Below are 17,951 nucleotides of genomic sequence, written 5' to 3' on the forward strand. Positions count from 1 at the left end.
TAAGAGAGTAGTGAGGCGGAGATGACTTAGGCATCTTCAGATCGAGATTAGCAAGACACGGGGTTTAACCTAGGTTCGGCTCCTCTGATGAGGTAAAGACCTACTTCCCGCTAGATTACATTGATTGGAGTTCTACAAGGGGGTTCCCGGAGTCGGCTATGGTGGCTCCGAGGGGATCAGTGCTCTAGCACTAGGCGTCAAGCGTGGATGCGTGAAAACGTGAAAGCGTAGCCTCTAGGGTTCCGGCCAAGGATTTATATGGACACCCTCAGCTAGGGTTCACAAAGATAAGACCGACTGAGCCGCTAAGTTACCTTACCTTCCCTTTGCTACTCCAACCGCAATCTCCAGCGAGCCCAGGCGAGGTGGGTTGGTCTTGAGTTTCCTTAGCATCGCAGGTGACTCTCCTTTATGGTATACCCTATTGGGCATATCCTCACACCACGTCTGACTCTTTCTTAAATCACACATTTTGCAAGCTCATTCACCTGGCCCAACCTGATATTTGGGCTCAAGATTTAGGCCCGAGCCTAGCCCAACATGCAAGCTTGGCCCGGGATTTACAGGTCAGGCCGTTTAGGTGGGGCTGCCCATGCCTAGGTCTAGGTCATGCCCATAATAAACTTCAAAAAGATACATTATCCACCGGTCAAGTGACTCAACGAACGACAAAAATGAGCCCTACTTCTAGACAAATCTCTTCATAAGTGATTGGCATGTGCGTCTATGTTTATGTGTCCAACCAGATGTTGAATTTAAGATTTTCATTCTAAAAAAAGAGTTCCAAACTAACATATTTAACAAGATCACGTTGCACGCATGCAAGCATTGCCTGATCAAGCCGAAGGTTTTCACCAATGTGGGAATGCCAACAACCTCTATATCAGCTTACGATCTCTCACTAGCCAGGTCCCGCCATTGAGTACCTCATCAGCCCCTATCAGGGTTGCACCGTCTTCCATCGCCGCCATTCGAAGAGGGAGGAACATTGAACATCAGATGACCAGATCCAGCCACCACCGTTGTAGGCACTAGGATGATGGACAGGTCCATTAGTTGTAGTAACTTAACTTAGCAAATTAGTCCAGTTAAACAGATAATGCTTTGGCGGGCGCTTGCAACCCTAGTAACCACCTACAGTACTTTTTTGAGGATCAGGCCTCTAGGCAGGGCACCAGCGAGACCCCAGAGCAGCCACCGCCCACCCGGTAGCCACGAGGAGGGGCGCCGGAGGAAGAAAGCCTTGGCGGCGCAGCGGAAGGCTCCCTGGGTCGCTCTAGGCATTAACCGTACGTATGCTCCCAGTCCCCTGTTCGATGAATCATGCTTTCGATTGCTCCCACTTGGCATTGCTCCCCACTAGGCATTTCTACAAATTCAACATTTAGGTGGTCCATCTTTCGCTTCCGGTCCAGCATTGGATTCCTCAGGTCTCAGATCACCCTAACATCCTGAGGGTTCTGATCCAGGTTTCTACCGTGTTCACTTCCTTTTGATCATGTTCCTGCAATGGCCATACCACAAGGTTCAAGTCGGATCACAGGCACGTATACTCTGCAATCTGAATTACAGCTTCGCAGAAACCTAACTGAGTTTGTTACTGCTTCAGAAAAAAAAACAGTTAGGGTGACCTTGATATTTTCAACATTAAAAAAAAATGGCTTGGCCTGAATAAGTGCAGAGTTCATTGCCTTTTCAATTTCTACTTGTTTGTACTTCATACTGTTAACTGTATTTTCCCGGTCCTTTTATCCACATAACACATGCAACTAGGCAATAATCATGGTTGGTGGCGGGTCGCCAATCAATGGATTGCTTCCATTTAGATCTGTCCCTGCCAGGGGTCAAGAATTAAACTTGCTGGGGTTCATGCTTTCACAAAAATCACAGCTGGAATTTAGAGGAACTACGGATCAAAATAAAGTGTATATTCTTGTCTCGCTGAACTTACTGGAGTCATGGGAGTTGTATTGATACATAAGCAGATGTCATGCTGGAGAAACTGGCAGTGATCCCTCTACTGGTCTTGAAATGAGAGGGTCCTTTTTCCATCCTTTCAGCTTTCGAAGACAAAAAAAAATCTTAATTTCTTCGGACGTTAGTGTGAACTTCTTCCCTCGCATGCATCTGCAAAGAATCACTACATATGTTCCTTTTATAAAAATGGAAGCTCCATTTGTCCACTCTCCTCAACTTATTACTAAAATACTAAGGGCTAACAAACCTATGTGAATGAAAAAAGAAATAACACTACTGGTATGTTCGCCATTTGACCTCTGGGGTGTGCAGCATGTCCTATAAAAAAATGAAGTAATTCACCTCTACAGTGTGGCTCGGAATCCACAGCAAAAGACACAAGCTGCAATTGAAAAGCCTTCTATTCGCCACAATCAGTCCAAGACACACTTAATTAGCAACATATCATTTGGGGCGATCTCTCGTATATTTGATCCAACAAGGGTAGCTCTAGAGTTTTGACGACACAAAAGGCTTCTGAATTGTGTGTGAGTTCACTACTCAGAAGTACTGGTTGGTCTTTGTCACCACCTACTCTCCTCTGATGATTATGCTGGCAATCAAACTTCTATGCACATGAGCATCTGCTAATCAAGAAATGCTGCTGAAATATTAGATGTGACGAAAACATGCTCCAAATGACAAGGCACTTACATACATGAAATATGGATGTTGGCACTCACAGAAAGAGAAGAAGCAGAATACTTAGGGGGAAAAATATCCATGCATTCGACTAATGTTGATCAGAAATATATCCGTTAGTGAATTACCAATGCTCCAGTTTATTTTTTAAAGAAAGAAGCACTCCGTACAAGCATTGGAGTAGTAGGTGATTGTATGTATGGTAATTGCAAAATACTCATGTTAGAGTTTTTTGTTAGATTTGCAGCAACATTGGTATGCTTGATTTCTAGCACGACTATCATCAGATCGAAAAAAGACTACTCCGTATGATCATTGTACAGCTACAGATCTAAAGAACCCACTTAGCAAGAGGTCCTTCCAGTTGGTCTGTATGCAATTCTGAATTCTGAATGATTGAGAATGATGGATGAGGCCAGTACGGCTAACACATGGTGTTGCTTCCTACCGACTGTGACCAGGCAGATCTGATGCAATTTGTAACCTGTGTGAAGGTCATGGGCCACATATGTTTTACTTCTAACCAGAAATGTTGGACAGGCAAAGAGATTGCCTTTAGTCAACCTTACCTTTTGATCGATCCTTCTCTTGATTTCACTTCACTCAAAGCTATGCTCCCCTACTAGTCAACTACTTCTGCTGATCAGATCCCGACCTGAAATAAGGTGGTTGTTCTTGTTACTGAACAACAGTCACATGCTTACATGTAGCTAAATTTTAATCTGCTTTCAGAGCTAAAGAATTTTTGTAGAATTCATGCTGGAATTATACTCTTACCTTCACGTTCCAAGCAGGACCTCTAGGAAAATCTTCAGTGAACTTATCCAGGGCAGGCAAACACCTAAGGACAGCATACGGATCATATAGTTGAGTAGCAACATCATATGCATTGCGGAGCAAGGAATGGATCTGCATTAACTGACCAAACATGAATGTTTTCTAAGAACAATAGCAATTGAACAGAACTGACCACATCCAAATGGATACCTACTGCTTACCAGATGTAAAAGTACATTTCTTTGCCTCAAGACTGGATTTACATTAGTAGTACTACGTCTGAATTAGACACCTGGTGACTTTAACAGAGCACACACAAGGTACAGAACACTGAACACCTTTTAAAAAATCCTGATTTCAAGAGTCAAGATTATGATGCCACACAGGATGGAGAAGGCACTTGAAACTTTGGTGTCCACATTGGAGAAGAAAGCTGGATAGCTCCAGTACAACTAAACTCTTAACTCCCTGACCAGTCTCTTGATTGTAACATGTAACTAGAGATTGCGAAGCTTGATATTTACAGCACAAATATCTAAGATATCATAGCACAACCAGAAAGTCTATGCTCCATGCTCTTAATGCAGAGAACTGCATACCAATCCTAAAGTTACAAGATTTAAATTTCCAAATTTCACAAAAGAAACAAAAGAAAAGGAATGGCAAGAATTCAGCTTGACAATTCTTCAGATGCTGATGAGTTTCGAAGGCGGCGAAGACTGCGAGCGAGGCTGCTGCTGATGGTGCTGCTCGTTGGCTTCATTGGCCGCTGCCTCCACATTTTCAGAAAGTCCCTGCACCGGACCAGAGTCGTCACCTTCCCCGCTACTAGGAAGCTCCTCTCCATGCATCGAAGTCAGCTTGGGAAGCTCACTGAGGATTTGCACCACCTCCCGCATTGTTGGTCTCTGCACGCTCTGCTCCTCAACACAGAGCAACGCAACATAGAAGACATGCATTACCTCATGCACCGGCACAGTTGAGAGCCTGGGGTCCATGATCTTGATAACCTCCTCCTTGTTTGAGTCGGTCATCATCTTGATCCAGTGAACAATGTCGACACCATCGCCAAACTCCCCTACTGGCTTCTTTCCAGTTATCAGCTCAAGAAGAACTACACCAAAGCTGTATACATCGCTCTTTTCATCAACCTTGAGAGTATACGCATACTCTGCAAATCCAGCGACAATTTATGTAAGATTAATGTATTTTAAGAAGGATTGCGGAAATCAGCTACTAATTAAGTAAGGTAAAAAACAAGACAACAAAGTTTCAATACAGAGTGACGTTTGTACAAAAATCTAAGAAGTTTCAAAACAAAGTTTCAATACAGAGTGACGTTTGTGCAGTGGAATTCAATGTATAAGTATGTCCAGGAGCTAAACGGACAAGAAAATCTAGTCTGTGTAAGAATAGTGCTAAAGTATCACGGCTATTCTAAAATCATCCCCTGACAGCAGTAATGAAATGAGCATGGATAATTTGCAGACAGTACTATGCATAGCTTATAGGCACAAACTGTAATGAGGATTGATCTTTCACCTGGAGCAATATAGCCATAAGAACCGGCAATGGCTGACATACACTCTGATGTGCCAGAGTCCTGCAAAAACTTGGCAAGCCCGAAATCAGCAACATGTGCTTCAAAATCGGAGTCAAGGAGAATGTTGTTTGATTTGACATCGCGGTGCAGGATTGGTGGTGAGCAATCATGGTGAAGATAGCATAGACCCTTGGCAGCCTCAACAGCTATCTTGTACCGAGTATCCCAGTGCAGGTGGCCGCCCTTCTTCCCATGGAGTAGCTCCCCCAGGCTGCCATTAGGCATATACTCATACACCAGAAGATTCGTCTCGTTGTTCGAGCAGAAGCCAAGTAGCCGTACAATGTAGCGGTGCCGGATCCTCCCAAGTGTCTGTATCTCCGCAGAGAAACCATGGTCATGTGACGAGCCACGGCTCATCGCAGAAAGTCTCTTCACTGCAACATGATCACCATCTGGCATTGTCCCCTTGTACACAGTGCCGGCTCCACCTTTGCCGATGATGTTCTCTTCCTTGAGACTATCGATCACCTCGTCACATGTGAATTCAAGGCGCTGGAAAGCAGTGAGCCTCCAAGCACGTGCATCGCTGGCTTTCTTCAGTGACCGGGCCTTCAAGATTGCCATGGCAGCAAATGCGATGGAGAAGGCAAGCAAGACGAGGACGATGATCAGCTTGAGGCTACTGGACAGCCCACCATTAGTGTGTGTGCCATGGCCTGTTTCAGCACCACCATGGCGGCATGGCGCAAGGTACGGCCCGCATAAGCCTGGATTGCCAGCGAAGGACGTGGCATTGAAGTAGCTGAACTGCCCGGTCGCTGGCACAAGCCCAGACAGGTTGTTGTATGAGAAGTCCACGGCCGTGAGGCTCTGCATTGCAGCAATGGTTGCTGGTATCTCTCCATAAAGCTGGTTTCGGGATAGGTTCAGATAGTTCAGTATCCCCATGCCGGAGATAGCCGGCGGTATATCTCCCGACAGGTTGTTCCGGCTGACATCAAGGTAAGTGAGCAACCGACATTTTCCAATCTCCGGCGGCAGGCTGCCATCGAACGAATTGCCGCTAAGATCAGCCTTGGACAGCTGCTGCAGCCGGCCAATCTCTGGCGGTATGGCCCCGGTGAACACATTCTGATCAAGAAGCAGCCTCTGCAACCCAGAGAAGCTCCCGATGGACGCCGGCAATGCGCCAGTGAGCTGGTTGTTGGAGAGGCTAATCCCCCCAAGATTCGGTGCGCCAGTGCCCACAACGTCCGGGAAGCCGCCGGACAGGAGGTTGTCCTGGAGCTCCACCTGAGAGAGATTCGGCAGATCGAAGAGACCTTCGGGGATTGAACCATTCAAGAAGTTCTCGCCGAGGCGGACGCGCGTGAGCGACCGGCATTTTCCGAGAGAATCCGGAATTGCGCCGAATAGGGAGTTGCCGAGCGCGATGAGCGTCTGCAGCTTGCCTCCGGCGCACAGCTCCAGCGGGAGGGTACCCGTGAGCCTGTTGGACGAGAGGTCGAGCATCTGGAAGCGGCCGTTACGGCCAAGGCGGCGCGGGATACCGCCGGTGAAGTTGTTCTCCCACAGCTGCAGCACCTCGAGGCTGGGCAGGTCGCCGACGAACTCGGGGATGTCACCTCTGAGCCTGTTCCGGAAGAGGTTGAACAGGGTGAGATTCTTAAGATCCGCAAAGCTCGCCGGAATCACGCCGGAGAGCATGTTGTTGGACAGGTCGAGCGAGCTGAGGCTCCCGAGCCGGCCCAGCTCCGGCGGGATGCGACCGGTGAGCCCGTTCACCTGCAGGAACAGCGTGTCCAGGTTGGCGAGATTCCCGAGCTCCGGCGGGATCTCGCCGGAGAGGCCGCAGTTCGCCGCGTCGAGCCGGACAAGCTCCGACATGTTCCCGAGCTCGGGCGGTATCCCGCCGGAGTAGTTGTTGTAGTAGCCAATGTAGAGCTGCCTGAGGCTCGTCAGGTTGCCCAATTCCGGAGGTATCTTGCCGGACAGCTCGTTGCCGGAGACGGCGAGATACTGCAGCCTCCCCCACCGGCCGTACTCTGCTGGAATCTCCCCGGAGAAGAAGTTGCCGCCGAGGTGGAGGTGCCTGAGCTGCGCCATCCCGGCGACCTCGAGCGGGAGAGGGCCGGTGAAATTATTGTTGTACAAATCAAGAACCTGGAGCGCAGGGAGCCGCGCGAGCGGCGGCGGGAAGGAGCCGTTGAGCCCGTTGCTGGAGAGGTTGAGGTGGGCGAGGAGGCGGAGCCGGGATAGCGACGGCGGGATGGGACCCGAGAGCGAGTTGGCGGCGAGGTCGAGGCGCGCGAGGAAGGGGAGCCGGGCGAGGGCGCTCGGGACGGCGCCGGAGAGATTGCGCCCGGAGAGGTCGACGCCGACGACCGCGCCGGAGCGCGCGTCGCAGGACACGCCGGACCACGCGCACGGGCCGGCAGTGGCGTTGGTCGACCAGGACGCGAGCGAGCCGGTGGGGTCCTCGAGCGCGGCCTTCGCCGCAAGCAACGCGTCGGCGTCGCCGCCGGCCGCATCCCTGGCGGCGAGCGCGGCGAGGAGGACGAGGAGGGGGAGGTGGTGGAGGCGCATTGGCGGCGTGCCTCGGGGAGTGAAGACAATAGTCAAGGGGAAGAGAGTGACTGTCAGAGAAGCGCAGAGCTAGCTCGTGGGTGAACCAACACAGTGTCACCTAGCAAGAAAACACGTGATTCCGTCTTGGATTTTCTCTCTACTTGCTGTTTCTGTGATAAGGCTGGTGCCAACGCACCGCCCGCCTCCCGCCCCGCCACGTCAGCTTTTGGCCCACTCTCACTCCACTCTCACCCCACTCTCACCACACGGCGCCATCGCATGCGCTATAGTCGCTGCCTTTAGTTCTCTCTCCTCCACGTCGCCTTTCTCTCTCTTCAACATGAGCATATCTTTGTTTACGTTACAACAATATAAATAATGCAAGGAAATTATTTTATTGAACTAAAATTGTTACCGATTACATCATAACAAAAATTACATAAAAATCTGAAAAGATTACATAAAAATCTGAAAAAATTACATAATCTAGGAATTAGCCCACACATGCTCCATCAAATCATGCTCGGAGCTCGTGTATACATCGGTGACTCCCTCATTTCGGTGTCCATCCGAATCCCGGCTGCTAGGCTTGGTGGTGCATGTCGGTGTATTGCAGTGGCCGACATTTGAAGCAACCGTCTCATAGATGTTGTCCAAATTTTGTCCACGCTCATCGTCAATGATCATGTTGTGCAGTAATGACACATGCACGCATGATCAATCCAAGAGTACGCTCGGAGTAGGAGCGTCCCGGAATCGCTATAATGTTGAACCTAGACTTCAACACTCCAAAGGCACACTCGACATCTTTGCGATGCGCCGACCGAGCGTAGTGAACACTCGTCGCTTTTCATTTTGTGGAAGAGTAACACCTTTCATGAACACCGGCCAGGAGGGGTAGATGTCGTCGGCAAGGTAGTAACCATAGTTGTACTCGTGTCCATTCACCGTGAAGTTCACTACGGTGCTTCTCCCCTAAGCACATCGCTGAACAACGGCGACCGGTTCAAGACATTGAGGTCGTTGTTGGACCCGGCCACTCCAAAAAGGCATGCCGGATCCAACGATCATACGACGCAACGGCTTCTAAGATTATGGTAGGGTGTTTGATGTCTCCCCTTGTGAATTGGCGACGCATGAGCCACCGGGCGCTTCCTCCACTCGCCAATGCATGCAATCGATGCTCCCTAACATGCCCGGAAAGCCACGCTCCTCGGCTTTCGCTAACGACCGCCGAGTATCCTCCACGAGTTGGGCGACGGCAAAACGTCTCCCCGTAACAATCAATGATGCCTTCACAGAATCTATCTAGACAATCTGATGAAGTTTGTCTAGCTAACTTAAGCCACTCATCTATTGTATCTGCACCGGCTCCATAAGCTAACTGACGCAAAGCCGCAGTACACTTTTGCAGGGGAGAGAAACCAGCACGGTTGAGAGCATCATCTCTTTGGGTGAAATACGGAGAGTATTCACCCAATCTAGCCACAATGGTCAGGAAGAGGGATCGTCTCATCCGATACCTTCGCCGAAAGTAGCTCGGAGGATAGTTGCAGTCGTCGGCGAAGTAGTCCTCGAAGAGCCGATCGTGGGCACCCACACGATCACGCTCGATGAACTGTCGGCGGCGCCGACGTCTTGGCACCACCTCCTCGGCTTGCATCTCCTCCTCATACTCCTCGCCGGAATGCGACGATGAAATCACCCTCCACTCCGTCGCTCGAACTGCCGCCGGATGAAGACATGGTGTAGAGTGGAGTGGAAATGGAGAGTGGAGGTGTGGAATGGCCGAAAACATATGGGGGTATTTATAGGGTTTTTTGAATCGGCAACGGCTAGCCGACGTGGACCAATCGCGTCGCGGCACGTCGCCCAGCCGTTGGGCACCGCCGCCCCACTCCCGCCCCGCTCCCGCCCACTCTCGCCCGCATCCAGCCCGCCTACCGCCCGCCCTAACGCCCCCTCTCGCCCGCCCTACCGCCCGCCCCGCCTCCCGCCCAACCCCGCCATCGCGCCGCCCCGCCTCCCGCCCCTCTCCCGCCTCCCTCCCGCCGCCAACGCGGGCGCCCGGCCGGCGGGAGCGGGCGCCACCGCCGGCGCCCCTCCCTCCCGTCCCGCCCGCCTCCAGCCCGCCTCCCGCCCCGCCCCGGGCGGTAGCGCCCCGGCTACCGCCCGCGTTGGCACCAGCCTAAGGCTGGTGTCAATGCACCACCCTACTCTCACCCGCCACGTCAGCTTTTTTCCCCACTCTCACCTCGCTCTCATCTTACGGTGCAAGTGCACAGGCTATAGTGTCACCTCTCACTTCGCTCTCCTCTACATCACTATTTCTTTTTTAGATTAAGTTATTTCACTCGATTTTTTTTAGACATTCAAAATAATGCAAGAAAATTATTTTATTCAACTAAAAATGTTACCGATTACATAATAATTAATAAAATTGCATAATAAATTTTAAAATTACATAATAAATAAAAATTCTACTCCTCTTCCTCTTCCTCTTCCTCTTCTTCCTGCTGCTCCTCGTCCTCTTCATCTTCGAGACCAAGCTCTTTTCGCACATCTTGATGGCCTTCGCATGTTTGCGCTTTTCTCGCTTCGGCCATGTCGTCGGTTGATCGATCTTTCATTTTATTCCATTGCTTGAATAGCTTAGCTTTCACTAAACCCTTCATCATGTTCCTCATGGCGAAGGATTTACTTCCTACCTCACTTCTTGATGAGGAGTCCTTCCCCTTCCTCCTACCCTTACGTACCGTGGCCTTGGCCCTATCGCGGCCCGTTGGACGCTCCTCCTCCGTCGTCGCCTCGCTAGAGCTGTACTCACCAGAAAGTCCTAGACGGCTTCTCTTGGAAGTGGACTCGGTTCCACTACCAGGACCATGTTGTCCTTTCCACTTCGCTTCATTGCGAACAGCTTGCCACCAGTGGTGCTTTCTGAACGGCTGAGTCACTCTTTTGTCATTCGCGTACCTCTCCATTGCCGCCTTCATGACCATATCATCGTCCGCTCCACTCTGACGTAACCCCTCTTCTTGGATGTAGTATCCATTGAACAGGGACACCTCCTTGTTGTAGGCGTTCCAATGATCCTTCAGCTGCTTCGAGGTCCGATAGCTATCTGACCCCAAAAACTAGTGCCGGTCTTGCAATTACCGGCAACAGAGTCCTTGGAGTTAAAAAGCCAAGCATTAACCTACCCCGAAATAGATATTATTAGTGAAAAATCCAAGCAAGAACCAACTCCGAAATAAATATGTGATGGGTAAGTAAAGTACCAGTTTTTCCTCTTCCGCAACAGTCCAGTCAAGCCTCTTTGCACGCGGTGGTACGATTGTTTCCGCGGCATTGGACTCGGAGCTTGGAGCGGGAGCTTCGGAAGGTGGTGGGGGGTACGGACCATATGGCGCGTATGGATACGGAGGTGGAGGGTATGAACCGTACGAAGGTGGTGGGTACGGAGGTACGAGTGCCACTCCCGCTACCCGTAGGTGGAGCAGCTTGGAGGTGGTTGGGGGTATGGATACGGAGGCGGAGGGTATGAACCATATGGCGCCGGAGGTGGAGCGTATGGGCCATATGGCCCCGGAGGTGGTGTGCCGGAGGAGTATAAAACTCGGGGAAGCGGCGAAGAACCGACATTGGTGCGACGATGTGTCGGAGACACCATCGAGGTCTATTGGTGACCCGTCGTGGATCAGATCCGTGAACGTGGTGCAATCTGGTGGAGTCCAACCGGACATGGTGGAGAAGATTTGAGAGAGGGAAGGTGATGAACGGAGATGAAATGGGTGTGGAGTGAGTGAAACCATATGGGGGGTATTTATAGGGGGTGGGGATGAAATTTTAGGGTTTTTTGAACCAGCAACGGCTACCCAACGGCTAGCTGACATGGACGAATCAGAGCGCGCCACGTCAGCTAGCCGTTACACACTACCGCCCCTCTCTCGCCCGCTCTCGCCCGCTCTCTGTAGGGATTCGTTGCATAGAAAACAAAAAAGTTCCTACCGCGAGAACGCAATCCAAGCCAAGATGCAATCTAGAAGACGGGAGCAACGAGGGGATGATCGAGACTCACCCTTGAAGATTTCCAAAGCCTATAAGAGTAGGCTCTTATTACTGCGGTAGACGATCACTTGCCGTTTGCAAAAGCGCGTAGAAGATCTTGATCACGGTGTCACGATCGGGCAGCACCTCCGTACTCGGTCACACGTTCGGTGTTGATGAAGACGACGTCCTTCTCCCTGTTCCAGCGGGCAGCGGAAGTAGTAGCTCCTCCTTGAATCCGGCAACACGACGGCGTGGTGGCGGTGGCGATGGAGAACTCCGGCGGAGCTTCGCTAAGCGTGCGGGAGAGGTGGAGGAGAGAGGGGGCGGCTAGGGTTTGTGTAATATCCCAGGTAATGGGGTTACAAAAATAGAGGAAACAGATGTGTGCATTGCATTCATGCATAGAAAATCTGGGGAATTTTCGCGCTTTAAAGTAAAACAATCCACAGATAGCGAAGTTTCACTTGACCTTGGTGGAATTGAAGTAGCTCATCAAGTCAAGCGCTATAAACCTCAATGTGACTTTGCTAAAACCTTGCTTTGGGTAGAGATGATTTGATCTATGGGGTTAGATCAAAGGGAACTAATAATCAACACAACAACACTATAATCAATGATCAATTGCTTGATCTTATAAAAGATCATAATAAGGTAAGTCCTTGCCATAGCATATGAACATACAATTCAATTGCAAACCAAGTAACAATAAAATGGAGAAACCATTCTTCACTTATCTTTTCCATGTCTTAAACTAACCCATGATCCTACCATGAACCTCATGGTATTCATTTTACTTCATTCTTGGAAACATGACAAGGAGATCAACTCTAGAAATATATATTATCTCTATATTCCAACTATATATATACATCAAACCTAGAGAGGTGAGAGTTCTATTATAATTATTAGAGAAACAATAACAAACCTTGAGCTAAACCTTGGATATACATCCAAGTACTCAAATTATTATCTTCAAGAGGAACCCTAGAGTATTATTCAAGCCTTCTCAAATGAGAGAGACCATTTACTCTAAACCTAGCTTTACTTATTTAAGACTCAAGGACAATATTTGAACTAAAGAATAAGGATAAGTCATCTCACTTGAGAATGGTGAGATAACCATGACCATGTCCACCTAAGGAGAATTATGAGCAGAAAGTCACTTAATGACACCTATGGTCTATCTCATAATGAACAACACTATGATCAACTATGGTAATTGAGAAACACCATTCTAGCCCAGTCAAGGAAGTAACTTAGGAAGCCAAGCCTTGAACACTATAAATTGAGTGATGATCATAAACCCTAAGAACTTGAGGTAGAGTTATTAAGAACAAGTGGATCATGCCTAATCCATGACTATGCTTTGGAGAAATAGGAGAATAATCCAAATGCTAGCACTTATATGATTAGTAGATATAATTCACCACATAAAATTATGGGGAGATCATTAGTAAGCAATCCTAGGCTTAGATCCCAACCTTAACTTGTGAACCATTTGGTGATCACAAGTAGAATTCTACCACTCATACATTCCACTTATTATTCATCTAAGAAAGCTTTAGAGTAAAACTCCATACTTTATATGGTGAGAAACCATCAATCCATTTGACCAAAGTTAACTATAAAAAGAATTATTACCAATGTAGTTACTTTAATAATAAATGGTGGATAATAACAAAAGTTAGTTGGTAGAAGATGAAACCAATTCTCAATATCTTAGTAACTAGAGGAGCTCATAAAATGTTAAGTAAGCCATCACCTTATCATGGTTAGGGGAGATTCAACCCTAGCATGCAATATGGTGTCATTTCATCTCTATGATCTAGTACTATACCCTAAACCTAGTTTATGCATCACCATGGTGATCACCCTATAAAACCAGGCTATAATTGAGATTCCAAACCTTATGCCATTAGGTAAATAACATTAGAACCCTAGTATTGCACATTAACCAAGTCTTGCTTCAATTCTTGAACATAAGAAAAACCTTGTGCTACATTCCATCATTAGAACCATATATGTAGTGATCAACTATTTATTTTTGTAACCAAGCACAACCATGATGGAACAATGCCTACTCTGAGATCTTTGTTAAATGATAGTGATAACATTAACTTTAACAATGGGGTTGTACTAGAAATCATAAAGCCCTAATAAATATGTTGCTCATATAAAATAATATGCAAGTGATTAATTCCTCAAATAGAAACCAAGACATAATAACAATCTCCGAAATATTTTGAGTTGAAAGTGTCCACTCTCATCATTCTAAACGGAATTGATTGCATAAGCAAAAGGAGATATTAAAGGGAACATCTATAAATTTATGATTAAATTGTTATTTTGAACTGAAGATACACTAATATGCAATATAATCTCATCTAAAATAATTAGTTCCAATAGAATATTGGTATGAAAGATCATGAAATTCAAATCTTGATTGAAATTCTACAAAAGTAATAAAGATCTGCAACTTTGAAAATCAATTGAACAAAACTATGAATTTCATGGGATAAATATGAAAACAGAAAATTAAAAACGAGAAAAGAAAAATAGAGAGGAACACTTACCGGCTCACCGGCCGACGCAGCCGTGACAGGTGGCCCAACACCGCAGCCCACGAACCGAGCCCACGAACCAGCATTTCAGCCTAACAACCGTCCACGATACCCCTTCGCTAGATAAGAACGAGACGGGACGAAGAGGTCGTCCTCATCCTCTCCGGACGCCCGGAGGCTCGCCACGGCGTCGTACTCTACTGCTCCCCGTCCGCGTCCGCTCGCCACTCCATTCGGACGCAGGCACACGTCCATAGAGCCGTATAAATGCGCTACGACGAAACCCGGCCCGAGTTCCTCCTTTCTCTCGCGTCAATTCTCTCTCGATGCCGAAACCCTAGCTCCGCCAAACTCCGTTCACCGCCGGCGATGGAGGTAGCCCCCGAGCCACGACGAAGCACACCGCGTGATCACCATCCTCTCCACGTTCTTCTCGCCAAAGCGCATCAAGCCGCGGTGCCCCAGATCGGCGACGCGCGGCCATCTTCCCCGACCACCGCCGCGACATTGGATGATTTCGCGCCGTCCAAGCCTCCATCGACTTCCCCGACATGCCCATTACCATGCTCACGGTGAGCACGCCGACTTCTCTAGAACCTCCTATCGCATCCTCCTCTCGCATCCACTAGCATACCCGGCGTCGTTCAGCCACCGTGGACGCCGCCGCAATCGACGCTCGCCGTGGTTCCTCCGGTGACGCTTTCGGGCGGCGCCGCCACCTATGGCTCACGCGGCGCTGCCGGTCGAGTCGGCGTGAGTCTGCGTCGACCGCGGGAGTAGCCCGGAGCCGCGGCTGCCGTCGCCGTTCGACCGCCGGCCGGCATGCTCCCGGCCACCGCATCAATTTTGACTTCGGTCAAATGACGACGTGGCAGTCGACGTGGACTGTGGTCCCACTAGTCGGTGACTCGTGGGTAAGATGGTCGGGTGCACTTAGTTGTTTCGTTGTTATATTTCAAATCTCAATTAATTACTGCAAACTTCGATATAATTGTAGAAAATCTAATAAAAACTCAGAAAAATAAATATAAGATATCAAAATTCTTATAAAGATAAACCCTATCCAATAAAAATATTAAATGAAATTTTTTATTTATAATAAAAATTCAATTATTTAATACTTGTTATTTAAGTCTTTAATTTTAATTCTAAATACAATTAAAATTCAATAATTAGTAAAAAGTTCATAAAATAAATAAAAACCAGTAAGTAAATAAGGAAAACATTAAAATTAATTTTCCTTTACTATTAACTTATCAAATCCTTATTAGGAGGATTTAAACCCTGATTTAATAATTACCTTAATTATTAATTTATTAAAAATAATAAAATGTCAAATCCAAGATTAATTTCATTTTAAAGTTATTAATAACTTCAACTTGATAATGAAGTTATTAATCATAGAACTACATTGTAAATAGCAAACCCTAAATTCCACATGGAATGATATCATAGCCTTATCATTTCATGTGCCTCCTAAAACCCTAAATTAAATAGGAACCCTAGTTCTATTATTACATGTGAACCCTAATTTGCTTCTAACCTAAACCCAAGATTAGAACAGGTGATCATGGTACTTCAATTCAAATCATAGCCACCATTAGCAACTAAAAGACATACCTATGTCCACATAAAATGTAGAACACTATCACTACTACTTAGCATCCCATGTGTTCATCTTCACCAGACCTAGATAATCAAGTAGGAATCAACCAAGTGTAAACCCTAGATCCTATTACCCAAAGACCACCATCCTTAATTATCCATGATTAGCATCACACCATTGTGATGAATCCAAATAGCATCTAGGCCCAATATTTAGCATTACATAACCATAGTCCACTGAACCCTACAAATACTTCATAATTATGAACCATCCTATTCAGGAGTCGATCAATTACTCCTTACTTAATAGAACCAACAGTAAAACCTAGATCACTTCAACCCTAATTGATATACTTCTTATTATTTAAGAAGTATGTTCTTCAAAAGTTATTCTTTTGAAGAAAAGAGGGAATCATCACCAACCCTGCTTATAAGGACCTATAAACCCTAGCCAGCCTATCACTAGCAAGATAAACCAACCTTGACAACAACCAAGTATAATGAATTGCTTAGGATGCCTAAGCTTATCTCAACCTTACAAGCCCTAGTTGCTCGATGAATCCAACTATGTTGTGATCCATCTTATACTTACTCCGAAACTACTTGAAACCGTAATAAATTTATAACAAACCAGAAACCCAATTGTCATACTTGTTCTTTATTAAAGAACATGTTCTTCAAAAGTTACTCTTTTGAAGAATATAACAAGTAATCATTAACCATGCCATATAGTACTAAAACCGACAAGCTGTTCTTTACATGTTAACATTAGGCCAATTATCATTCTTTGTGTGCTCAATTGATTACTCGTGCTTTATTATCTACCTGTTCATGATACCAAGTAATCACACCTGAATAAGAACCTTGTTTGTGAATCACTCTAAAAGTGCAACACACCCCGAATCAATTATTACCACTCACTAATCCTAAATCATCGGGGTTAGGTCACGCTTAGAGCGATTGCATCTCATTCTTATGCATTATTGCATCCTTGCCAATCTTTTAAACATCGTCCTTACCGGACGATGATGCTATTTCAGAATTTGGAGTTATTACGCATCGAAGACCTTGTCTCGCATAATCTTGCAGCCAAGAAAGGCAAGTTCATCACTTGCTCATGTCATTTGAGTATTTCTATCAAATTACTTGCAAAGTACTATGGTTATCACGATTGCATAAAAACCAAAACCACTACTTTCATAACTATGAATATGACTATGTGGTGGGCAATGGAACCATGGATTGTGTTGATATGGTGGAGGTTCCATTGCAAGGGTTAATATCCATCTAGGATTAAACAACAAATGTCGCCGAGTGATTCTTGTGCCGTAATACCCGTGTTAACCATAAGATCCGGAGTGGGACGGAGTAGTCAAAAGTGTTTCCACCTCTCGTTCATCAACGGATGCGCTTACCGTAGACACTTGTATCTGTCGCGGAGCAAGCTGTGAGGGTGGGGAGCCTTCTAATTCCCCACGGCATAGTCCGTAGCTACCGTAGCGGTTGTCGCTCGAAGTGCAAGCTTGAGGGTGGGGATGCCTTCTAAGTCCCCACGGTAATGTGGTCTATGATGGGTTGCAGCTACCGGCGAAGGAGTTTGGTTAACGAGTCCCAAACCGGTCGTCGTGGTCGGGGTCCATCCTTAAGTACGGGTATAATGAGGACCGACGAGGACCCGTGGTCGGGGCATGCAACAAAGGGTGGGTGTTTGAGGTAGCGGAGGAACATGATTGGCTAGACCTTATACCGGGCCTCACACCATAGGAAGTGTGGACAAGCCTGCAGCTTGGTTGGCACCAAGGTTAAGATCTCTTATGGGTAAAGCAACACACCTCTGCAGAGTGTAAAGAACCGTGACTCGTCACTCCTCGTTCCGGGATATGGAACTGCGAACGCGGCCGGAAAGGAGCTCCATGAAGTTCTAGTAAACCGGTGAAGGCTGACGGACATAGTTCTTCTGAATAAAAGCAACCTCTTGAAGAAATGGTTATGAAAACTTGCATTGGTATTAGACTTTCTGGTCTAATGCCGTAGCTAGTGCATTAAACACCTCTTTCCTATAATGAACTTGTTGAGTACGCTCGTACTCATCCCACTCTTAAATCCCCGCTTAGATATGGAGGCATCGAAGGAGGATCTACAGCGCAACTCGAAGACCAAGGAGTCAACAACTACTTCAAGAGACA

The 17,951-nt window shown here is 47.1% G+C and overlaps 1 protein-coding gene and 1 long non-coding RNA gene across 2 annotated transcripts; both read right to left on the reverse strand.

Annotated features, from left to right (window-relative positions):
* Positions 1-1,249: 1,249 nt before the first annotated feature.
* Positions 1,250-3,562, reverse strand: LOC124674588. Its single transcript, XR_006993057.1, has 3 exons — positions 3,436-3,562; positions 1,952-3,313; positions 1,250-1,834 (listed from the first exon to the last, which is right to left on the reverse strand). It is a non-coding gene; the product is annotated as an uncharacterized LOC124674588 (long non-coding RNA).
* Positions 3,563-3,658: 96 nt separating this feature from the next.
* LOC124674587 (leucine-rich repeat receptor-like serine/threonine-protein kinase BAM1) lies at positions 3,659-7,567 on the reverse strand. The gene is made up of 2 exons (XM_047210628.1): positions 4,978-7,567; positions 3,659-4,606 (listed from the first exon to the last, which is right to left on the reverse strand). Exons 1-2 carry the CDS (start codon positions 7,565-7,567, stop codon positions 4,122-4,124), a joined length of 3,075 nt encoding a protein of 1,024 aa, XP_047066584.1. The 3' UTR covers positions 3,659-4,121.
* Between the last annotated feature and the right edge of the window lie 10,384 nt (positions 7,568-17,951).

This window comes from Lolium rigidum, chromosome 7 (assembly GCF_022539505.1).
Source record: "Lolium rigidum isolate FL_2022 chromosome 7, APGP_CSIRO_Lrig_0.1, whole genome shotgun sequence".
NCBI classification, from domain to species: Eukaryota; Viridiplantae; Streptophyta; class Magnoliopsida; order Poales; family Poaceae; genus Lolium; species Lolium rigidum.

Bases quoted from the DNA above. Each gene is read 5' to 3' on its own strand.
- LOC124674587 (XM_047210628.1), bottom strand. From the start codon at position 7,567: ATGCGCCTCCACCACCTCCCCCTCCTCGTCCTCCTCGCCGCGCTCGCC. The intron at 4,607-4,977 runs GTGAAAGATCAA...CTGGATTTGCAG, and splicing joins TTATGGCTATATTGCTCCAG to AGTATGCGTATACTCTCAAG.